Source organism: Rhinatrema bivittatum, chromosome 1 (assembly GCF_901001135.1).
Source record: "Rhinatrema bivittatum chromosome 1, aRhiBiv1.1, whole genome shotgun sequence".
Lineage (NCBI taxonomy): Eukaryota > Metazoa > Chordata > Amphibia > Gymnophiona > Rhinatrematidae > Rhinatrema > Rhinatrema bivittatum.
The window spans coordinates 461,573,127-461,598,425 of NC_042615.1; the positions used below are offsets into that span (position 1 = coordinate 461,573,127).

Here is a 25,299-nt window from a genome sequence, read left to right on the forward strand (position 1 = left end):
CTGGTTGGCATGCTTACAATTTGTCAACCAATTGCAAGGTCGAGCGGTCCAAATAGTGTCAGACAATGCAACATGGCTTACATTTATTTATTGATTTATTTATAACATTTATATACCACCCATCAAATACTGAGTGATTTATAATAAGAATATTCTTAATTAATACAAAAATACATAATAAAACATCTTAAAATAAATTAAATCAATAAAAAATGAGTCGAATTCGAGTAGACATGCGTTACATAAAAACAACACACATTACCAGCTTTGGCACTCCCTAGACACAAAAATCTTCTTTTATAAAAATATTGAAAAAATGAAAACAAGCCTTAATCATATCTCAATCTGCAAAAGTGTTTAAACTTCCTTTAAAGAAATATTAAAAACTATTAAAAGTCTTGACTAAAGTAAAATGATTTTATCAACTTCCTACATTTTTTAATTGATACTTCTTTTTTTGGCTCTAATGTTAAGAGATTCCAAAGCATGGGACTCTGTATCATGAAATGTTGCTCACGTGATTTGTCCAGGCAAATTAATCTATAAGAAGGTACTTCTAACAATACCTGATTCCTTGATCTAAGAGTTCTCGTAAACTGATATAGTTTTAAATCTGCATTGAAAGAAGCAGAAATAAGCCCATTAATCCCTTTGAAAACAAAAAGCACAGTCTGAAACTTAATTCTCCAAAGTATGGGTAACCAGTGGTAAACCAAAAGGGTTGGAGTAATATGTTCTCTTAATGGAAGTCAGCAATTATTCTTGCTGCTGAATTATGTACATATTGAAGAGAATATATTGTGGAAAAGGGTAGGCCAAGTAATAAAATATTACAATAGTCAATAAGTGTCATAATGAATGAATAATAATCTTCAGGTCTTGTTTCTTGAGATATGGACGTAGCCTACGTATTAAATGGAACTTTAAAAAGGAATTACGCACTAGTTGGTTTACATGGGGACGAAGGGATAAAGTGGTATCCATCAAAACACCTATATTTTGGGCTTGTTTTAAAATGGAAATGACATCCCTGTTAATTGTGATATTAGATGGAATTTGTTGATGGATTTCTAGCCAAATAAAGATTTTTTTTTTTTCATGCTTAATGTTAACCTAATGGGTAAAAGAAAATAAGTTAAGAGCCATTATGGTAGTTTCTACTTTCTCTAAAGTTATTGAAAAAGAACCTTTGGTAGGTATATAAAATTTAATATGATCAGCGAAGATAAAATAGTCTAAATCAAGGCCTGAAAATATTTTCCAAATCAGGGCAATATAATCATTAAATAAGGATGCAGACAAGGCTGACCCTTGCGGCACTCCAGTTTTTACTTTGAAAAGAGCAGACTCGACATTATTAAAACCACTTTCTGTTGATGTTCTTTTAAAAAGGAGGCAAACCAATTAAGGACTACGTTAGATATTCCCTTTTCCCTGAGCCTATAGAGCAAAATGTTGTGGTCGGCAGTATCAAATGCTGCCATCAAATCAAGGAGCACCAGAAACAATTCAGACCCATTGTCAAAGCCCCTATTAAATACATCAAAGATGGAGAGTAAAACAATTTCCATGCTGTGACTAGCACGGAATCCATATTGATGTAAATCAAGAATCTCTTGATTTTCAAGAAAAAAATGAAATAATTTCAGCACTTTTTTTTCCCAATATTTTAGAAATAAATGCCAAATTGGAAATAGGCCTATAGTTATTTAAGCCTGCAGCATCAAGATTGGCTTTTCTATAATACTGGTTTGATAGTAGCTACCTTCAAAGAATCGGGAACATAGCCTTGACTTAGTGACAAATTCACTAATTTAGCCATAAAAGTTGCATAATCATCCTTGATCCATTTCAAAGCAGCATTAGAACATCTTAACATTGGATAAAAAGTTGTATTAAGTTTGCCAATAATTTCCTTAATTTCATTAGCTGATACTTCATCAAACAATTCCATTCCCACCTGTTCATCATCATTTAGTGGGATGATCAACAGGTGTATCAATACTCTGTATGTTAGAAAATTGCATATTTAATCTTTCAATCTTATCGATTGAAAAAAAGTTCCAATTTCATTTGCATTAAAGCAAATATTTGGACATGTATTGATATCGCGAGGTGAAGTTAGTGATTTGACAACATGAAATAATTATGTAGACCTATTCAAAGAGGATCCAATTAACTTTGAATAATATCTTTTCTTCTGTGTATCAACTTGTATGATCTGAGGATGATTTTGATTTACTCCATCACTTAGATTGTCTCAACAACCTCTTTTTTTTTTTTTTGACTAATTCAATATACCAAACAGCGCTGTAAGAGCGATTGGTTTTAAGTTGACATAATGGAGCAATTTGGTAAAGTGCTACTTGTAGGGTATTTTGCCAGCTATCAACTACCGTATCAACACTCTATTTCAATGCCATGCAGCATCGGAAGCCAAGAGTATTTTAGTGCTTCTACTTCAATAGGACCTCATTGAAAAACTGAAGTAGATTCAGGGATTTTTTTTTCCAGTTTCCTCCAATCTGATATCGTGGAAGCACTGTTTGACCAAAAAATGGTCAGACCAAAGTACTATGGTGATCTCAAATTGGTAATCTTTAACGATATTTGACAAGGTTTTAATAAAAACAAGATCTAAGGTATGACTCCCGCAATGGGTGGGTTCAGCAGTAAGTTGTGACCATCCCATTGCACTCAAATAATTCAATATGAAATCACAATTTTCACTCTGTGGTTGAGCATCTACATACAAATTAAAATCACCCATAATTTAAAAGGCTTTATGATCCAAATTCAAAATTTGGATCATATCAACTAAAAGGGAAGGAAAATATTGAGTAGTTCGTGGGGCATATACCAAACATATGCCCCAAGCAGAATTTTCAATAATAAGAATTTCCAGCTGTGATTGAGAATCTAATTTCACCAAACACATATTTAAAGATTTTACAATAATCAACAATTTCCCACTTTTTTGGGGGGAGGGGCGGGTCTGGAAGCCGAAAATGTTTGGTAACTTTTTACCTCCAATTGTTTTAATAAAACCTTATCAGTATCTTTTAACCATGATTCTGTAATGCAGAATGCATCAGGTTTAAATTTAGATAAAAGATCAACAACTATTGGGATTTATTTCCTAAGAGCTTGTACATTTACAAGAAAGATTAATAAAGAATTTAATACACTAGAATTTACCATTTCCATCTGAATACTCACCAAGGTTCTCTGAGTCCTTGGTGATACAGAGCCTCTGAGACCTGCATAGCAACCCATCCTCCAGATAGTCAGAATATCATCACCCATTACACAGACTTAAAAACAAATATGAAAGAAAAGTAGTCCTAAGAAAAGTGCACGAAGAGGCGCACAGAAGCATGAACCTTGTGTGCGCTTCTTTGGTGCGTGACGCCATAGGCATCCTCCACCTCTTAAGTTGCCGGCGCTCAGAGCTGATGTCACGATGTGGGTGGAATTAGCAGTCCGATTAGCACGGAGGGAGGCTCGATAGAGCTGATGGAAAAGGAAGCCCAACTCGTTGATGTAATTAGGCTCTGTGGCAATAGCTTGCAAGATGGTAAATGCAGTTAGGAACCCATAGGGGAGGAATCAAGAGCCAGCAAGGGTCGTATGAAATAGCCCAACTCATGGAATGGGCAGAAATGCATCAGAGATCTCAGCATCCCACATTGCAGACTTTCTCAGCAGGCAGTCAGGACCCAGGAGAATGGGAATTGTTGAACCAGTCATTCCAACTCATAGTGGACTGCTGGGGCCTCCTGTTTCTAGACCTGCAAGTGACATATCATAATGCAAAGGTTCCTTGCTTCTTCAGTTGCAGGAGAGCTCAAAAATACTTGGGCATTGATGCCCTCATCAGGAGTGGCTAGTGGGAAAGCTTCTATATGCCTTTCCCCCATGGCCCATGTAGGACAGAATGATTCAGAGGATTGAGAGTCACACAGGGATGTTGCTTCTGTTGGCACCAGATTGGCCAAGGAGTTCATGGTATGCAGATTTGTGAAGGCTCCTGGTGGACTCTATCAGATTACTGAGTCAACAGGAATCTGCTACAGAAAGGGACTTTTCTTCACGAAGTTCTGACTCTATTTTATCTTATGGTATGGCCCTTGAGAGGGCTCTGATATTGAAGCATTGATATTCCACTGTGGTGATTGCCATCTTGCTATGAGTGAGAAAGTTCTCCACTTCCTTTGCCTATGTGCGGGTTTGGAGAGTGTTTGAGGTTTGATGTGAGGATCAAGGAGTTCTCCCTTGTTCGGTTAAGATCCCATCATTCTGGAATTTTTGCAGGATGGATTGAGTAAGAGGTTGGCCCTTAATTCATTGAAGGTACAGGTGGCGGCTCTTGCCTGTTTCTTTGGTCAGGTGAATGGTGGACCCTTGTCGGCTCATCCAGATGTGGCTTGTTTCTTGAAAGGGATGAAGCATCTTCATCCTCCGCTGCAGTTGCCAGTACCCTTGTGGATTCTTAATCTGGTTTTGGATTTTCTGCATAGCCTTTCCTTGAGGTTACTTACCTTGAAAACAGTGTTTCTTGTGGCAGTTTGTTTTGTGTATAGAGTCTCTAAACTGCAGGCCTTGTCGTGCCGGGAATCGTTTCTGCAAGTGACTCCGGAGTCAATACAATTGTGTACTGTTTCGTCCTTTTTGCCAAAGGTGGTCTCAGATTTTCACTTGAATCAATCAATTTCCCTGCCGACTCTGGACAGGGAGAGAGATGTGGATGACTATCGCCTGTTAAGGTCCTTAGATGTCAAGAGGCATATCTTGAGGTATTTAGAGGTTTCTGAACCTTTCAGGAAGACAGACCAGCTGTTTATACTACAATGGTGGGAGTAAATAGGGTGAGCTGGTGTTGTGGGCTACAATAACCTGCTGGATTAAGGAGGTAGTCACGGCCGCTTATGTGGATGCTGAGCAGCCGTTGCCTAGTCAGATTAGGGCTCATTCCACTAGGGCTCAGGCAATGTCATGGGCAGAGATTAGATTACTGTCGCCCATCGAGATTTGCTGAGCAGCGACATGGTCCTCCTTACTACTTTTTCCAAGCACTACCACCTGGATGTGCAAACCTGGAGGACACAGTCTTCACAAATGCAGTATTGATCAGACCACAGGCAGCCTCCTGCCTCATTCGGGAGTAGCTTTGGTACATCCTATTGGTCATGGATCCACCTATCTGAATGCTAAGAGAGGAGAAATTACTATATACCTGATAATTTCCTTTTCTTTAATGAAGATATGTGGATCCACCTTCCCACCTTTGGCTGCCGGACGGTGGTGCTGTTGTCCTCCCATGTGGCTGCGTGTTCCAGGAGTTACTGGTAAGTGTCAATCCAGTCTCTAGACTAGTGTTAATGCACTCCTTGTCTGAGCTCAGTTGTTTCCAGTTAGCTGAGTTTTGTTAGTTTTGTTAGTTTGTTTGTTAGTTTGTCCACAATTGGCTTTTGCAGAAAATACTGATGCAGTGCAGGGGTATATATTCCGTGATGTCAGCTTTCCTCAGTCTCTATCTGCTGATAAGAGGTGCATAACCTACTGATCGTGGATCCACCTATCTTCATTAAAGAAAAGGAAATTATCAGGTACGTAGTAATTTCTCCTTTTAATTGAGTGCTTGGATTATGCCAACTTCAAAGAAAAACCCAACATAACGTTATGTTTCGAGACGAGACAGGCTCTGCATCAGTTGTTAAAATGCCATGATTTTCCACATTTAGCTACTATTGGCCCATTTTAAATGTTTGCCAGTACCTGGCCTCCAGTGAGATTTGCATACACAAGAAGCAGCAATATCAAAGATATGGTAGTGTGGTCTAGACTCTTATTTGATGAATCGCTGTAACATGCATAAATTGTGCTATTTGCACTATGCAGCATACCAATCATATCATATGTCCCCCTGAAGGGAAGATTCTTACGACCTATCCTGTCGCAACCTGTAAGTTATGCTTTATGATGTATTTGCTACAATGTCTCTGTGGATTGCAATATATTGGACCACTACGGACCTGGCTCTTGGAACATAAGAGCTGTCTCAAGATCAAAAACATCCATGCCCCTATGGTGTCCTATTATTTGGAAAAAAGAACATCTGTTGGATGACATCAAATGGGCAATTCTGGATGTTCAGAAAGATTTTTTTTTGGGGGGGGGGGGGGGGAATCAGACCAAAATTTTATTGCAACATGAGCAATATTGGATTTTTCATATGGGCACTGTTATACCTAAAGGACTGAACGTGGATAATTGAGTGGAGCCATTGTTTTTTGATCCACCTCTTCCATGGCTCTTTGTGACAGCTGTCATTAGCTTAATCCCATCCCACTGACATTTGTTTTGTTTGGGCTAGTGTCGGCTGTAATGGATGTCAATCATATGCTCTCTACATAACCATGCCAACGTGGTAACACGTTATATACATATACTCCTTTAAAAATGCTTTCTCATAGTGGCGCCATGTAGCATTCTTTACTCTGTGCTGATGCACCTTCTTAACGAAAGTCTATGGATGCCAGTAAGCTTTGTATATAACTTGTGATATAATTTGTCCTTAACCATGTTTTGAAAGCTAATTCTCTCTCTTTCTCTTATGCAGCATTTTTGAACCCCTGCTGTCTCGTCTCGAAACATAACGTTATGTTGGGCTGGGTTTTTCTTTGATGTTGGCATAATCCAAGCACTCAATTACAAGGGAAGTTATTGCTTTTATTTGCATAACACAAAATTAAAAAAATTGGACTGTAGACTGATGATTATATGTGACCCAATTGATGTCCGGAAGCTTATTTACCTGCTCTAACATTCCGGGTGTTATGATGGTCTTATATATCATTCCTTGAGATGTCATTCTAACAAAAAAATTTATTTCACATTTTACCCCACCAATTTCAAAAAGGGACGCTACCATTGCTACGGCGTCCTACCACCATCTTTTTCAAATGAATCAAGGGGAAAAGATGGCGGTAGGATGCTGTAGCAGTGGTAGTGTCCCTTTTTGAAATTGGTGGGGTAAAATGTGAAAAAGAGACACGGGACATACCGCAAGCGTGGTTACCCTGCGGGAGCCGGTCATGATGCAATGAAAAGCGGGAATCGAGGAATGTATCTGTATTTGTGCGTCTAACGATTCTTGGATGTACAGGTGAAACCTATACAGGAATACTTTAAAAAAAGAATGTATTGAAGATATGTGAGCAGCAGGAAATATTTTTTATGCTCTCCTGAAGAAGCCTGTGAAAAGGCGAAATATGTTGGGAGGATGAAGAGAGTATAAAAATATTATAAGGATTCACAGAAGAAGAGTGTGATCGTTGGTAGCGATGAAAAATTTTACAGCATAAGAAGAATCTTTTTCTGCTCTTGAAAAATTGGTTTGGAGAAGAGAGAAATATTTGTAAAATTCCAATATACAAGAAAAGATCTGAGAAATGTTTTTAGAGAATGTGTGTGAATGGAAGTATGGTTTGTAAGTAAGGGTTGGGAATTTTTTAGGTTTGTATTCCTTGGGTCTGTTTTGGAATTTAGAAATTTTAAAAAAAGGTTGTTTCTAGAATATCTTTGGAAAAATAAAAAAGATTTACAATATATTATATGTCACCACATGATATTTTGACTATTTTTGTGATATCAGAGGGCGCCATCGTGGGCTTTAAATTGTACGGACCTCCCAGCGGCGTCCCTTTCCACTCACCACAGCTCCCGGTAGCTGCCTCCCCGTCTCGTCCTCTCTGCCGGGGCTCCCGAGGCCCAATCGGGGCAGGAGCCCGCCCGCTTTCCAGCAGCGAGCCGTGCAGAGGAGGCAGAAGGGAAACGTAAACAAATTTAAAAAGGGAAGCGACGCACAACGCACGCGGTGAGTCTGCCGCGCCCCAGACAGGCTCCCGGCCTATCAGAGGGCGCCATCGTGGGCTTTAAATTGTACGGACCTCCCAGCGGCGTCGCGCACCCGAAGGAGCGCGACCTAAGGGGCCTGCCCCTTAGTGCGCCCCTTGGTGTTCCTTAGTGAGGTTGCAAAACTAAACAAAATAAACGCCTTCCTTCACTTTTCAGACTTGCCTCAACAGTGACACGCTTATCAATACTACACACTTCCACCTCGGCCTACCGCTGCCCAGCTCTCATCCTTCCACGTCCAGCTCTCATCCTTCCACGTCCAGCTCTCATCCTTCCACGTCCAGCTGTCATCCATCCACGTCCAGCTGTCATCCATCCACGTCCAGCTGTCATCCATCCACGTCCAGCTCTCATCCATCCACGTCCAGCTCTCGTCCATCTACGTCCTGCTCTCGTCCATCCACGTTCTGCTCTCAACCAACCACTAAGGGCTATTTCCCTCTCAGCTTTCATTTTCTACAGGGACAAGCCTCATTCAGACATCATTAATTCTTCCTCTTCTTCAATACCTTTGTGGGGCTCCAATCTTGCTCATGTTCCCTATCCCCACCATAAAAAACCTATACCATAACCGTATAAAACACACTGATCCTACAGTCCACCAACTTCAGCGTCTGATACCAATTATGACATCCCCACTCACTCAATTCCTTGGGCTTTCATTTTTCACACTAACACTCTTTAACGCCCAATCAATTTCGAAAAAAACTCATCTAATCAACGACTATCTCCTGGATTCACAACCGGATATATGTGCAATCACTGAAACCTGGTTGAAAGCCACAGACCTAGCTCTTATAAATCAACTACCCACTCACCTCTATGATATCTACTCAATTCCTAGACCTAAAAAAAGAGGGGGGGGGGGGGGACTCTGCTTAGCTGCAAAAAAAGAGCTGAGTCTATCCCTACAGATCTCCATACATACCTCACGACTGGAATTTGCCCTCTTTAGCTCTAAGCATCTCCAAATGTGTTTACTCTATGCTCCGCCTGGCCTCCTAGATTCGGATCCATCTCCTCTCATCGAGATTATTTCCAAGCACATCAAAAATGACACCCCAGCAGTCATCCTGGGAGACTTCAACCTGCACATTGACGCGATCCCCCTATCCTCCAACAGCGAAATACTATTATCTTCCTTCAAGGCTATGGGCTTCTCACAAATCGTTAAAAGCCCCACGCACAAAGCGGGTCACACACTGGACCTTATTTTCATAAACTCTGGCCTCACACCTTCTTCCCCCCCTCTTTGCTCCCCTATCCCATGGTCTGACCATCTAATGATCACAACAGATCTCTGTATCAAAGACAACCCTTTGTCAACAACCACTAAAACCACAATCCACTATCGGAACTCTTTCTCTATGGAAGACCTTACCTCTCATCTTTCATCGGAACTCACTAACCTTGACCTGTCTGACACAGAAGCAGCCATCGCTACATGGCACAGCATCACAAACAAGGTGGCAGAAAAACTTTGCCCCTTAAAAACTAAAGAGCTCGACCCAACCCGTAAAAACAAAAAACCATGGTTCACTCAAGAACTAAAAAACATCAAACTTGAACTGAGAAAAAAAGAACATACATGGCGAAAGAGACCATCCAACGCTACACTAAATGAATACAAAACCCTAATGCACAGTTACAGATATAATATCCTTCGCACAAAGAGAGATTTTTATGCCCACAAAATTAATAATTTTTCATTTGATGCCAAAGCATTGTTCTCTTATGTCTCAGAGCTCACAAAACCCACCTCCCCAGTTATCCCTGACAATCAAGCTCAATCCAGATGCACTGAACTTGCACAATTCTTCGAAAACAAAATCCTGAAGTTAATAGCACCTTTGGCTATGCTTAACATAGAACCTCCATCTCTCTTCGTTCCCTCCTCCAGCCAGAAAGCTAAACTAGAATCCTTTGAACTCACTTCCTCACTCGAAATTGAATCTATTCTCAAAAAGATGAAACCATCTAATCATCCGATAGATGCCATTCCATCCAAATTTCTACTTGCCATCCCAAACATAATTGCGAAGCCCTTAGCAGAGATCATCAACCGTTCATTAACCCAAAGAGAAGTACCAGACACGCTAAAAATAGCCACCCTCAAACCTCTCCTCAAAAAACCCAACTTGAACCCAGCAGACCCAGCCAATTTTCGCCCCATCGCTAACTTACCGTTTATCGCCAAAATCATGGAGAGAATAGTTAATAAGCAGCTGTCAGAATTCCTTGAAGACCACAAGATTCTCACAACAACCCAATTCGGATTCCGCAAATCCCTCAGTACGGAATCACTCTTAATCTCACTGACAGACAGAGTCCTCTCCGGATTGGAGAAAAAGACCCCCTTCCTCCTGGCTCTTCTAGATATATCTGCAGCATTTGACACCGTAAAGCACTCGATCCTCATCACCTGGCTCTCAGACATTGGCATCTCTGGATCAGCCCTCGAATGGTTCAGATCATTCCTTACCAACAGGACATACAAGGTTAAAATAAGCAACAAGGATTCTCACCCGGTCAAGTCCACTCTGGGAGTCCCTCAAGGATCCTCCTTCTCTCCAACCCTGTTTAACATCTACCTTCTCCCCCTTTGTCATTTGCTATCAAGCCTAAAGATCATTGATTTTATATATGCTGATGACGTCCAGATTCTGCTGCCAATCACTGAATCTTTATCCAGCACCATCAACTTCTGGAACAAGTGTCTACAGTCCATAAACTCCCTCCTCACTAGCCTCAACTTAGTTCTAAATACTTCAAAAACGGAACTTATGCTGATCAATTTCGATGACAACTTTCAGGCCACCAGCAATCTAATCACACCATCTTGGATCCCACCCACACATGTCAGAGACCTTGGCGTCACCATCGACAATAAGCTGAATCTCAAACAATTTGTCAAAAACACAACTAAAGAATGCTTTCACAAACTACACGTTTTGAAAAAGCTGAAACCTCTCCTTCATTTTCAGGATTTTAGAACAGTCCTCCAAACAATTCTGTTCTCAAAAATCGATTATTGCAACTCTCTGCTAATTGGCCTACCAGCTATCACAACCAAACCACTACAAATGTTGCAGAACTCAGCTGCCAGGATTCTAACTAACTCTAGGAGAGGTGAACACATCACACCTATTTTAAAAAACCTTCACTGGCTCCCTATTAAATATAGAATCATTTTTAAAGTACTAACCATAACCCACAAGACCATTCATTCCTAAACTTCATTAGATCTAAGCAACCCACTTCGTCCCCACGCATCACTAAGACCTATCAGATCCAGCTACTTAGGCACTTTATATGTACCTCCAGCCAAGTCACTTCTTAAGAAACGAGCTTTCTCAACTGCTAGCCCTACTCTATGGAACGCCCTCCCCACGGACCTTCGTCTAGAAACCTGTAGTCTAACGTTCAGAAAGAAGCTAAAAACTTGGCTTTTTACAAAAGCCTTCACTTAAAGATCTCTCCCTAGGGTTGATTCACTTATTTCATACCCCATCACGTTAGAACTACGAAGCCGTAGCCCTTAATTCTCCTGTCTGGCTCCACTTACTTCAGTCTTCACCCATGTTTATTAAGTCGGTTGTAATTCCGACTTTGTTGATTGTTGTTTATTTATTTATTATTTGTAATAATAATGTTAATTTTAATCCTAAATCGTCTTCAGCTCTATAAGTTCTCAGCATTAGCTGTAATTTCTCATGATGTTAGACCTGTTATCTGTACCCTCTTGTTTGATATAATTTCGATTGTTCGATGTAATTTCCAACTTTGGTTCTATGTAAACCGACGTGATATGTACCAGTACATGAACATCGGTATATAAAAGCTTTTAAATAAAATAAATAAATATATTATTGATTGCCAGTGTATTTGTATGAGTTCCCATCCAGGCAGGAGCTCTGAGAAAATTAGTCTGACTGCTGGGCATCGATGGAGGCCCAGACAGTGAAGGATTACAGGATCAATCCCCCCACTGCCTTGTTTGCGGGAAGGGTGGGAGACAACAAAGCATTCCTGTGGGGAGGAGAGCTCATCCTCCTAAGTTAATCTTCAACTCTGGATCCCTGGATGACATAGCCTCCCTTCCTGTCTGCCAGCATGCTCTGGCAAGATAGTTTCAAAGAGAGGGAAAGCATAGGCTTGCGCAATCAGACTGCTAATGCACTGATGGTGCCATTCCCTGACAGTTACCCATGCACATCCATGAGCACTGGTGGTCAGTAACACTGGGTATGGAGCTCAGCCACACTAGGTGCTGTCCGGCATGGCACCACGCACCATCCAGCGCCTTGGGAGCCATTAAAACCAGCGGCACAGTATGCTGTAGAAACCCTGAGTGTCATTGACTGCCATCAAGCATCATCGACTACTGTTGAGTGCTGTAGGCACTATCAAACATTGAGTCCCTCTATCATCATGGGTGCATTGGATGTCATCGAGGGCTATCGGCACCAAGCACCATGGAGTGCTGTTTTATGCCATTGGGCCATCAAGGCCAAGAACGGTTGGGTGCCATTGAGCGGAGTCATTCGCTATCGGGTGTCATCGACCAGGGGCACCACTGTGTGCCATTGAGTGCCTAGCACCATTGGATGTCATACGGCACTAAGCACTGATAGGATTGGCATGGTTGAAATCTGCAATGGGTGATGGGCACCATCAGCTCATTCACAGAGCATTACCACGAACACCATCAGCATATGTGACTGCTCATGCCTTGGTATGGATGTTAGAGCATGCCATGGTATAGGCACAGGCTGTGGTCCTGGAGTCTCCCTACCACTATATCTTCTACTTCTCCTGCATCCAGAGGTGGCCTTGGCAAGAGAAGAAAAGGTCTAAGAACTTTTTCTCAGCTTTACCAGAAACCTGTTTAAAATGCTTTCTGGGTTAATCGATGTGATTCCCTTTCACTTGGGTGAAGCTGATGTTTAGCCCACCATGTGGTACATAAGTCTGTCAAAAAAACAGCTTTACATATCCTTTAGTTTGGCCGGGCATCAGTTGAAGCTCATTACTGAGTTTTCCATGGTGTTATAAGATCTCAGCACGGTAATTAGTGGCTCTTTCGTGCCTCTGCACTCCTGTTAGCATAATATCTTATCTGGGAGGTCAAGTTTTAATTAGTGGTCATACTCTGAAATATAAAATGGAATAGTCACAATCTGCTATTAGCTAACATGTTCCAAATATTGAAACTTATTCTATTTCAAAAGACCAACCTCTGTTTGACATCTGATATGCTTAAAAATGGTGTTCTCCCTCCCCTCAATGATACATACCTCTTACAAAATTAAAGGGAAAACCATGTGATCTGATGACACCAATCAGAAACCTACTTGTTGACATCCATGATATAGACTACCCCTTCCTCCACAAATCAGTTATGTAGATGTGCAAAGATAAAATATTCAAATCAATACTGCCCAATCAACCTCCTTATTTAAACTATGGGGTTCAACCAAATTCAACTTAAAAATACAAAATTGTTCCTATGCAGTAACAAAGAATCATAATTGCCACCCCTTTTATTCAGAAGGGGCTTTTCTAAAACCACATCTCAAATCTTCAAATGTATGTTTCAGCGATAGACAGTGTGTTACCAACAGTGCTTTGCTCCTGTTACTTGATAACAGATTGAAATATAAAAAGGAACAGAAACAGTGTGATTGCAATGCTCCCCCCTGAGGTAGGCAGTAAAATTCTGAAACACTGTCGATGTTGGGGTTTCAGACTTGTGAACATTTAGGAGGCACATCCTCTGAGCGATATTCACAGTTCAAGATATATTTTTTTTATTTAAAATTATTTATATACCATTTTTACACTCAGTGGTAGTCAAAATAGTTTACATAGTAGTAGATCATACATAATAAATATTAAAATCACGTTTAAAAAAATAAGGTATAATGAACCTCACATGAGGAGAGACCTAAAAGCTAATTACAAAGACAGGAAAATGACAGGTCTGCTCCAAAGCTTATGTCAAGATAAGTGTGATTTCTTAAGTTTGATAATTATTTAAAAATGTGTATTTTTTAAGGATTGAATTTTGGGTGGAATGGTTGCAGTTTGTGAGAGCACATTTAGTAAAAAAAAAAACCAAGATAAGGGCATGTAAGGAAAACTAAATGTTTATAAATTAAATGCATTTGATATGATCCAGTTTAAAGACCATTGCGGGCATAAGACTGCAGACTGAGACCTGCAATGCAAACTGATATGGTTTTCCTTGCCCTATAGTTGCATTGACCATTTTTACATTTATTCTGTTTACATAAGAATTTTTGGCACCTCTTGGAGAACTTGTGATATATATATATATATATATGAAAAAAAAAGCACATCTCCCTGCTAACACCATCCCTACAATAAAGCATGGGGGTGGCAGCGTTATGCTATAGGGACGCTTTGTAGCAGTAGCAGCAGCAGCAGCAGGGAGGTTTGTAAGCCTCTGCTACCTGATGATCCTAAGAGACATGTCAGAGCAGATTTTACACTTAATAATCTTGTGTTCTATACTAAGGCAGCAGATATTTTCACTATGATTGCCTGTGATGTACATTTTGGCCCTGCAAACAATTGACCTTTTGAAATCTGGGGCCTTTTTATCTGCCATGGAGGGAGGAGGGTATGGCTTCTGCAAGATCAGAGAGAGAAATTTAGGAATTTTTTTTTTGTTTTATTTTCTCCAAAGGGAGGTGTGAAAAGTGGGACAGAAAGCTAAGGAATAAATAAATCAATCCTACGACTGAGGGGGCCTTGCCTGCAGCTGCTTGTATCGTGCCTTCTGGGCTTTTCCAGCCAATGGTAGGACACTGTCTACCATGCAATGACATCACCCACGTGTGGGACTCTTCATCTTGTTTATCCATGGGGAAAAACCTCTATTTTTACCTGCATAAAAGTTGCCCAAGCCTACTAGCTGCTCGGGGTAGAGTACAATCGCATTGTACTTCAGCAGGCATTGTGGTGGCACATTGTTCCTGCAACATGAAAAAGAATGAAGTGTTCTCTGCATTAAGTACAGTGATGTATAGAATAGTACAATGTAAAAGTTAATTCAATGTAATATGATCAGACTACATCATTAGTACTTATTGTTTGATGTGATTAACTAATGGTAGAGTAAATATCACTGTGTTTTTTGTTTCTAGTCAAAAGTGGTGTAATTAGGGATATCAGGATTTTGGGGTCAGGCAAGAATCTCTAGGATAAAAAAAAAACCCCCAAAACAACCCCTTCGTCAATTGCACAAGGGCAGTTTGAGGCCTTTCTAATAAAGAAAGAGACCTGTTAGCATATTATTTGCCACCAGCTCTGGAATGATGTCAGGAGGATGCTTTATTGTCCATTACATGAATGTTCATATTCACATGAATGGCTTAATGCGGGCACCACAAGGTTTGATCTTTGCAGTTCTATAGTAAGGCCAGGATGTTCCTCACCATGCCACTCCACTACAGCTGCAGCCTGATAACTGGCCCAGAGTCCTAGAAGTGGCAGCAACAGTGCTAACTGAAAATCAGCTAAAAATGTTCAGGCACTTCAGCGGCATAGTTCATCACTATATAATTTTAAAAATGTCGATCCCGCACTAGTCAAAGTTCTGATATTGAAACAAAATTAGCTGAAAGCACTTATGCTGCCTGAGGAACTGAAAGGTTGAAATGCGAGGCGTTTCACTTGCTTTATATTCTTGCTGCAGCTCCCCAGCAAAAGTGAAATTAAAAAATGGTTGTGTCTGTGCTGTCTTTGTCTTTCTGTGCTAAATTATATTTATACCCCCTAAACCATGGGTACCAATAAACATTTGACTAATAAGCTCTGCTAATTCTTCTAACAGAATAAGAACATCATAAGACAGAAATAATAATTAGGAAAAAATACATCTGGCAGTTACTACAGCAGTTTTCTTGGCACTTATTAAGCCTAGCATATGGCAGTAGTGATGTCACAGTCCTGGTGATGTAATCATTCTGATGCCATGTTTTGTGACATACCAGGTGTCTGATACTATAAAGCCTTGGATGTGTCTAACTGCCTGGTCTTTAAACTGTACTGCTGCTGGTAACATGAAAGCATTTTTGTGGCAAGGAAAACCGAATGTGAGGAGGACAGCTGATTATAAAGGTTAGCTACTTCAACAATTTGGTATGAATAATTTAAACAATACACAAATAAGGGATTAACTAGTTAATAATTAGACCCAAAAATTCACTAGTTGATGTAACCTCTATTGGTACGCAATTGAATCTCAATCTTTGAAGTTGTATAGTAAAATTAAAATATTCTTTTTTATTGTCATGTAATTAAAATTACTATCACATTTTAGATAGTTTGTAGTGATAACTGTGAAAAAAATCCTTTTATGTCGAAAGATAAGACCTCAGCACCAGCATAGAATCTGATATTGAACAGAAACTAATTGACCGCGCGCATGTTATAAAATACAGGGTCAGCGTGCGCAAGGCTGCGCAAAATCGGCGCCGAGCCGCACAGCCATCCTCCATTCCAGCACCCCCCCCCCCCCCCCCACCTTCCACTCCCTTCCCCTATCTAACCCACCCCCCCAGCCCTAATTCCCTCCCCACCTTTATTTTATAAGTTACGCCTGCCAGTTATTGTGGCACCTATTGTGGCACATTGTATTGCAGAGCACAAGTTACAAGATTTACGATGGTTTGCTATAGATCACATTGGAGTGGATGCAAGAGGTGGTAATCGTGAAAAATTACTGTATAAAAAGGAACACCAATGGATTTTCAAATTGATGTCAGAAGAACCAAATGGTTTAAATTGCAATATCATCATTAGTTGCCTGGCTATTAACTCCAGGGTCTGCTGAAGATTTCTCCTGAGACTTCTGGACCCAGCAGAAACAGGTCCCTCTGCATCAGACTTCCACAGATCGCCGCTTGCAGGCTCAGCGCTGAGACTTCAAACATCCTCTCGCAATGAATCTTTAGCTTACGATCCTGAGCGTCCTTTAACGCTGCCAAACCCTCAACCAGAATGGTCATCTTGTTAGTGACTGCCAAGACTGAAGCATGCACCTTCAGCGATACCAGCAACTGCAGGATATCCTTCGTGAGGGGATAGAACTTTGTTATGGCTCTAGCCACCTTGGGGTCCCATTCCTGGATTCTTTTAGGGAAAGGAATGGCTTTTGGTGGGCCCCCCCAGAGTTCAACCAATACTGGATCCACCCCTACCTTGTCAGATTCCTCCTGGACCAGCTTAATACCCAGTTCCTTCCAAACATGGGAAATAAGGGGCAACTCCTCTTTATGGAACAGACTAACCATCCGCGGTTCATCTCCTTCCGTTATCAGTACCTCTTCCGGATCAGCCATGTCCTTATCCCCATCCTGATTGTCATCTGCTGTGAGATATGCTGGGACATCCTGATCCACCCCCAAGACCGTCTTCTGGGTCATCCAGGTCCAAATCATCTGAGCTGCCAGGCCCCTCATGATGGTCCTGGCCCAGCTGTGAAGGAGGTCCCCTGACCCCCTGGCTAAGGAGCCCCTCAGCCTCTTTGCAGCAGGATGATGAGATGGCTGACAGAAATGCCTTTTTAAAGCTGGTGCTTTTCCTGGTTAAAAAGGCCTTATGCATAAGCAAGACAAATTCTGAGGAAAACTCCATGTCATCCTCTTCCCCTGTCCGGCTCAGAGCTCACATCTCTTCCCCCCTCCTCCTGAAGGGATTGCTGGAGTCAAGGGGGGAGGGGAGTCCCTGGGTGCTCGGGAGTATGTTCCCTTCCGCGCTGTAGCCTTTCTCCTGCCTGACAGGCTCTTTAGGCTCCCAGTATTAATCCTGACCAGGGCCTTGGGAACCTGTGGCTCTCCTACCAGCCTCGTTCCCCCCCCAGAGAGCCCCTCCCTTCTAGAAATGAATCGCAGCATAGCACCACTGCATTCAGCTGTTCCTGAGCCAGGCTGCCAGTGCAAGAAGCTTTCCTGGGCTGGGAAACCACTGTCGGCACCATTTTGTCTCCACACGGCTGGGCCTAGTGCAGAGGAACAGAAGCTGTGTGATCTCGGTGTGTGGGAGAGGAGGGGAACACAGCCTCCGGCTCCTCGAGCAGCCTGAAGCCGTGAACAAAGGAGCTATACTGCTCCTTTCCCCAGCCTGGGCCTGCCTGGATGATCAAACCAGGAACAGCCGGAGTGGTTGCTGCTGAAAGAAAAAAAACTTTTTTTTTTTTTTTAAGAAACAGCAGCAACAGCAAAGGAAGAAATTCAAGCAAAACAAGGAATACTTCCCTGCTGCTGGCAACACCTCTGGGAAGGAGCCTTCAGGGGTAAAGAGGGAATCGGAACCCCTGGCTGTCAGACCCCTGGATCTGCTGCAGGCTAAAGCTGATCAGAGATTACCAACCCCCCCCCCGCTCGCCTAGCTCTACCTGAGGGATGGCCCACGAAGGAACCTAACACCTCAGGGAGCATCTTCTAACTTCTCTTGTTCTGCTCCTTCTTTCTTTTTTTCTTAACTGCAGGTTTGCACCTCTACCATCTGCTGGAGACAGAAATACCGAAGGATTGCAGGTGCCACTCTCGGTTATGCAGTAGAGATGAGCTTCGTTTTTTTTCTACCGGGTCGTTTTTCAGTCAGATGCTTCGCGGTAAAGTTCATTTTTCCTCGGTTAGTTTTTTGGAAAAACTAAATAGGGGAAAACCGAAACCGGCTCAAAAAACAACGCTGGGAAACGAAGCTAAAAAACCCCCACCCCAAGCATTAAAGCTTGCTACAAAACATTAAATACAACCCCCCCCCCCCCCCCCCACCACCACCACCATCCTGATCCCTCCCCAAGACTTACCAACAGCCCTGGCGGTCCAGCGGGGTCCTGCAAGCGATTTGTCCCAGCGTGCCTGTCTCGCTCAAAATGGTGCCGATAGCCTCTGACCTACTATGTCACAGGGGCTACCGGTGCCATTGGTCAGCCCCTGTCACATGGCCATCGGCGCCATATTGTGCTCCTAGCATGTGACAGGGGCTGACCAATGGCGCCGGTAGCCCTTGTGACATAGTATGGGCAAAGGCTATCGGCGCCATTTTGATTACTGGCCTACTATGTCATAGGGGCTACCGGTGCCATTGGTCAGCCCCTGTCACATGGCCATTGGTGCCATCTTGTGCTCCTGCCATGTGACAGGGGCTTACCAATGGCACCGGTAGCCCTTGTGACATAGGTCAGAGGCTATCGGCGCCATTTTCAGCAAGGCAAGCACGCACGCCGGGCTCGGAGGGACAAATTGCTCGCGGGACCCTGCTGGACCACCAGGGATGTTAGTAAGTCTTGGGGAGGGATCGGGATGGTGGGGGTGGTGGAAGGGGGGGGGTGGTGGTGGTGGTTGTATTATAGTTAATTGTAATGCTTGGGGTGGTTTTTCATTTAAAAAAATAAAATGTGCCCCTCCCCCTGTACAAACCCGAAAAACGGATTTTCCCCGAAGTTCGAGGAAAATCCATGTCAGGGTTCGGGGCCCCCGATCCATGACGAATTAGGCAATTTCATTCAATTGCCTAATTCGTGATAAACGATTGCACATCTCTATTATGTAGCAGGGTCTCAAAGTTTTTAATTCTCTGCCGCCATCTGCTGGTAGGGATGCAAAATCCACTTGTCTGGACTGATCTGGGGTATGAACAGGAACTACAGTTATCTGTCCCCGTGTGGTTGGATAACTTTAGCTTTACCCAATTAAATGCTGGGTAGCAGGTAAAATTAGTAAATAAATAGAAAAGTTCCAAGCCTATTTGCCTTTTCACAACCCCCTGCCCACCCAAGCTCGAAAAATATGGCTCTGCCAGATCACCTCTACAGCAGCCTCCTGCTCCTGCACCCCTCAAAGTCAACTTAATGAAGAACATTTAAAGGGCTTGGGGAAAGCCTTCTCCAACCCTTTTTCCTGGGGCTATCCCCCCCCCCCCCCCTCTCACTCAAACCCACCCATCTTTATTCTGATTATCTTCAGCCTGGAACTCCAGTGGTTGCTAGAGAGCTACTCTGGGAGGGTTAGTGATGGGGAAGGGGGGTAGGGGTAGGGAGAAGGCCCCAGGAAGTATACTTTTCACGGGACCAGGAGATGGGCAGGCTGGTACCAGGCCCTTTAATATATTTTTTATTAAGTTGACTTTGAGAGGTGCAGGAAGTGTTGCTGCAAGGGAAGCTGGCCAGTGCCAAACATTTCGACTCCAGGTGGCTGGGGAGTTGTGAACGGACAACTAGGCGTGCAGCTCAGCACTTAACCACATATATTCTTTTGAATATAGCCATTGAAGGCTAAATTATCAAGCCACATGTGGCCAGATAACTAACCCAGTTAACTTATCTGGCTAACTTTAGCTGGATAAGTTATCTTTTGTATGTTTTTTTTTAATATTGACTTCATCATTATTTTACCCCTCTCCTCATCCATTAACCAGCACCCTCTGCATACTATGATGTCAGCATAGCTCATTTACTGGAAACTAGAAACACTATTTTATTGTGTTTTTTTGTACACAGGCCTTCCAACATCAGCAAGTCATTTCCAGCCACAAGATGGAAAAGTCTACAGAACTACACTACAGAATCCATATGTCTGCTTCTACAGTTTTTTTCTGTGCTTGCTGTAATCAATTTTGTACATAGTCCACTGACAAGGGCTGCAATTATAAATCTCTCATCTTTAGGTTTGTTCCCTTCTTTATAGCCATTCAGGTGTCTGTTCTTAATTTACACATGGTTGCTAAAGTAACCTTTTACATCGTCCACTCTATTTGAACTCTTGCCACTTATTGTTCCTTGTTTGGTCTAACACTTTAAAGAATTTTGTTGTTGCTTCTTTCCCTATGCGTGCTGGCAGGTTTCCATTCTTCTGAATGCTTATCCAGATTTGATGATGATGACGGTAAGTCTGCTATAGTAGATCTGTGTATGTAATCTATTCCCATAAAGCCCATTCTCCTCCTGCTCTTGGGATGTAGGCTTAGCAAGTTCTGTTCTTACATCCAGCTGGTTGAGTTATTGCTTGTATCAGTTGATTTCAAAGCCGCATGAAAGTGCAAGTATTGCAATGTGATTGATGGCTTTTATCTTGATTATTGCTATTTTTCGATATCAATTCAGTCTTCTGGAGTACTCACTGCTGATCTTCTCTCGCAGTGTTTTATATTGGGTTGTTTCACTCTCACCTATTCTTGTTTCAGCCCTTTTATACTGCTGTCCCTTAAGATGTTTTCAGTTTTAGTTAGCTTTCCTGAATAAGTCAGTTTTGCGTATTTGTCAAGACTAAATATTATTCAAGAAGTTCTTTACTACTCAAAAGTTGTTTCTTTTAAATGGCATTTACAAGTGTAAGCTAGGGTAAAGAATCTTGCCTCCCCTGGCAGAAAATAAATTTAGCGCTACATCCAAACCTCCGCCAACTAACCCCCTCCCTCATCACCTCTGTAGCTGACTACTACATCTCATTCCCACCAAGCACCTGCTGCCATCCTGTGCCTCTTCTCTTCCAAAGCAATGGAGTAACTGTGCATCCTGCTCCTATTTGTGTGTGGCATCATCACTTCTTCCTCTCTCTCTCCATGTAGGGACCATGAGCCAGTATGCACTCATGGTCTTTGCAGCAGCCCCAGCTTCTCTTGTACTGTTTCCATTTTAAACAAAGCCCACCTCAGAGAATGTGAGGCTCTCAGGGAGACTGAATGTGTGCTGCCTCACATTTCCCATGCATCTGGGGAAGGAAGCGGGAGAGCATGATGAGGCTACTGCCGCCAGCACTGTACAGAAGAACAGAAGGGCCTGGACCTCACCCTGCTGCTCAGCAAGACAACAGAAATGTGGGATAGCCGAGGATGCCTGGTGGAGGAGAGCAGCACTAAATGCATATGAAAAGGTGGTGGATACAGAATATTTAGTGCCTGTGACAGGGTAGAGTGGTAAGGGGATGAATATTAGCAACATTGGCTAGAATAGTGTTCTCCTACAAGCTGGGAAAAAGGAGTTGCTGTTTTAGCTCAATGATAGAGCCACAAGGTTGCAGGGTTCAAAGTTCCATTGGAAAAATAGACCATGCACAGGGCCCAAGGCGAATCCCACTCATCCTTATTCAACTGACTAAAGATGAAGGGGCCTTATTCCTTAAGCATTGTTCTGCTTTTGTTGATATTCTAGTCAGTTACAATGTGGGATTCTAGTCCAGCCATTCCAGGCCACTCCCCTCACAGAATGTCCATTATGAGCAGACCAGGAACTGAAAGCTTCCCATGCAGTGTGCACCAAGAATGAGGTGTTAAGTGGTGTAAGCTCCACCTGTGCTTCACAACTATGCTGGTATATTTCAGAAATAGACATTCAAAGCCAACATTGTCCCATTACTAAGGATCTTCATTTTTTTTTTTTTTTTTTAAGTTTTCCTGATAATAATAATAAAAAAAAAAAAACCACAGGAGAAAATCAGTAGAAAAATGTGACTCATTTTTCTGGGTAAGTATCAGAGTTTATTTTGGTGGACAGAAGCCAGGACAATAAAACAATATTGAGCATATTCTCCCATTCACCCAACTCAGCAGCATCCCTAACTAGGATCCTGCCTAGCATGTCACTCTCTCTCCACACCCCTATCCTCCCCCCGCAACAGCATTCATCCTTACTGGTGGTGATTTCAGGTTTCTCCTTTAGCAGCATGCTTCTGAAGCTCCTGTGCGGTGCAGAACTGCACTTATGCTTTGTGTGGGGGCAGGAAGCCTGCCAAGAAGTGCCGGGGGGGGGGGGGGGGGGGGGGGGAAGCACCATATCAGTGACACTGGTGGGCAAGCACTGTTGCTGGTGAGGGGCAGGACTTGAAACACTGAAGGTGCTTTGGCCCATACTGTCTGCCAGCAGTTACTGAAGGCCTTTAGAACACAGCTCTGGAGCTGCTCAATCAGCCTAAAATTAGAGTTTAAATCAACCGTCACTTTTGGAAAATTCTGGGAATTTATGGATGAAAATCAGTTTAAACCGAAAATGAAGAACCATACCCATTACCAACTCAGTACAAACAACTTAAAAACAAACACCACTATCATCATCATCCCCCGTCCCGTCCCCCCCCAAAAAAAAAATGCTTTCCAGAACAAAATCCCACACTCCCCACAGCATAGAAAAAAAAAAGTTTTGTAGAGCATTTATTTACAAAGCAGGTACAATTTTGACAGTTTGCAAGATTAAAATGTCATTCTTCTTTAAAAAAAAAGAAAAGAACCAATAACATACGCTCAATTGAAACTAAAAGATTCACAGCTATTAAAAAAAAAATTACAAGTATTTATTACAAAAAAAACCAACCCCATAAATAAGCAGCCTTGCAACACACTAGGGATGTACAAAAAAAATCTAAGAAAAAAAAAAAGTCTATTTTGAAACAGATCAAGTTTCATACCAATTAAAACACTGATCAATCAATACCTGTAATTCTTGTTTATCCTTAATGAGACATCAAGATATACAATAAGTGAGTAAAAACAAACCACAGCTGTAAGCCCTGTGACAAAACAAAAATAGCTTCTTGGATTTCGGTTTGGCTCATGGACTTTTTAAAAATTTTTCATTTGTTTTTATTTATTTTTTTTTTTAAGAACACTTAAAAACCGTTTGGCCCGTTAACACTGCACAAACACTACCAACAAGAAATCCAATAATCAATATTTTTCCTTAGAAACAAAAACAGACAGGCCTTTTCTGCCTTGAAAACATTTTTTCTTCTTTTTGGCTGCACATCAAAATACTATACTTATAAAATTATTTAAAATTTTAACCAGTCTTATAAGGTTTCAGATGTCAGACAATCACAACCAAACTCCACATTGCATGTTACAGTTGGGTGAGGGTTTAAAAAAAAAAATCATTCCCAAAAGCAGTTTTAATTTTCTGATGCTGAGTCTTCGCTGGCTTGTTTTTCTGGCTTAGCCTCCTTCAATCCTCCAGGAGGGCTAGAAAGAGAGAGAAAAGAGCAGTTAATTTCATTCCTATTTGGAGCAGATTAGATATATCTACCTGGCATGGTATAGTTTATGGTGGCTTGTGCCTGGAGGCAGACAGATGGTATAGACTGCCTCAAAGCTCCTTTCAGTCTTAGCTTTCCATGATTCTGGAAAAAACTCCCTTCCCCTCCCAAAAGCAGCACAATCTACTGCAGTAGATCCCAAATGACAAAATTATGAGCAATGATACAATCCACACTTAAATCACTGCAAAATTATAATCTATTCCCTCCCTACAATCTCTCCCACTGATTGGGTTTTCGGATGTAAATGCTGGAAAACTAAAAAGTTTTTCAAAGTTTTATTTGTTTTATTTATTTTATTTAAAACGGTTATAGGTTGCTCTATCTGAAATTCAATGTGACTTCCAAAATTACACTCATAAAAATAACATGTTTCAGACATAAAATTCTCAATAGTTACATTACAAAATAACATATTAGAGACAGAGGATATCAACAGGTTTTGGGCAAGCAAAGCTGCTTATCTTTAACAGGCATTCTCTGTAGAGAACAGGGCAAAGCAGCCACACAAGTGGATGACAGCATCTGACTGCACTGAGAAGGAAAAGTTCTCTCAGAGCTCAGACAAATTGAGGTGATCTTTCTGTGAGCATGTGCAGGGAAAACCTGTTACAGGTAATTTCATTTCATTTATTAAAATTTTATATCCCACCTGCAAAGTACATTATCCAGGCAGTAACACAAAAAATTCAAAATCAGTTATAAACAAATAATAAATCAAACAAAAACATTTGCTGCAACAAACAAATAGAACAAAATACTCTGCTTTCTCATGGACAAGCAGGATAGTAAATTAGCCACATAAGCTCCCAAGTTATGGGTTGCATGTTATAGTATGTTTTTATATCAGGAAGGCAAAACGATTACCATCATGGTTAAAAGGTGAGGTGAAAGAGGCTATTTTAGCCAAAAAAACATCCTTCAAAAATTGGAAGAAGGATCCATCTGAAGAAAATAGGATAAAACATAAGCATTGTCAAGGTAAGTGTAAAACATTGATAAGACAGGCGAAGAGAGAATTTGAAATGAAGTTGGCCATAGAGGCAAAAACTCATAATAAAAACTTTTTAAAATATATCCAAAGCAAGAAACCTGTGAGGGAGTCGGTTGGACCATTAGATGACAGAGGGGTTAAAGGGGCTCTTAGGGAAGATAAGGCCATTACAGAAAGACTAAATGAATTCTTTGCCTCCGTGTTTACTAATGAGGATGTTGGGGAGATACCAGTTCCGGAGATGGTTTTCAGGGGCGATGACTCAGACGAACTGAACGAAATCACTGTGAACCTGGAAGATGTAGTAGGCCAGATTGACAAACTAAA

General features: G+C 41.7%; 2 protein-coding genes across 5 annotated transcripts in view; one reads left to right on the plus strand and one right to left on the minus strand.

Annotated features, from left to right (window-relative positions):
• Positions 1-20,621, plus strand: part of SNAPC3 (small nuclear RNA activating complex polypeptide 3) — a 64,387-nt gene extending 43,766 nt beyond the window's left edge. The window contains exons 10-11 of one of the 2 annotated variants that reach the window (XR_003857387.1): positions 14,633-14,745; positions 20,456-20,621. The gene's annotated coding sequence lies outside the window, so the exon portion shown is untranslated. The remainder of the gene's footprint in view (positions 1-14,632; positions 14,746-20,455) is intronic. The other variant, XM_029605861.1, reaches the window with a different exon arrangement.
• Positions 20,622-22,418: 1,797 nt separating this feature from the next.
• PSIP1 (PC4 and SFRS1 interacting protein 1) overlaps positions 22,419-25,299 on the minus strand; it is a 249,383-nt gene continuing 246,502 nt past the window's right edge. For all 3 annotated transcript variants that reach the window (XM_029605901.1, XM_029605884.1, XM_029605894.1), the window contains one exon: positions 22,419-23,904. In XM_029605901.1, the coding sequence (XP_029461761.1) occupies positions 23,835-23,904 (70 nt within the window). In that variant the 3' untranslated portion in view covers positions 22,419-23,834. The remainder of the gene's footprint in view (positions 23,905-25,299) is intronic.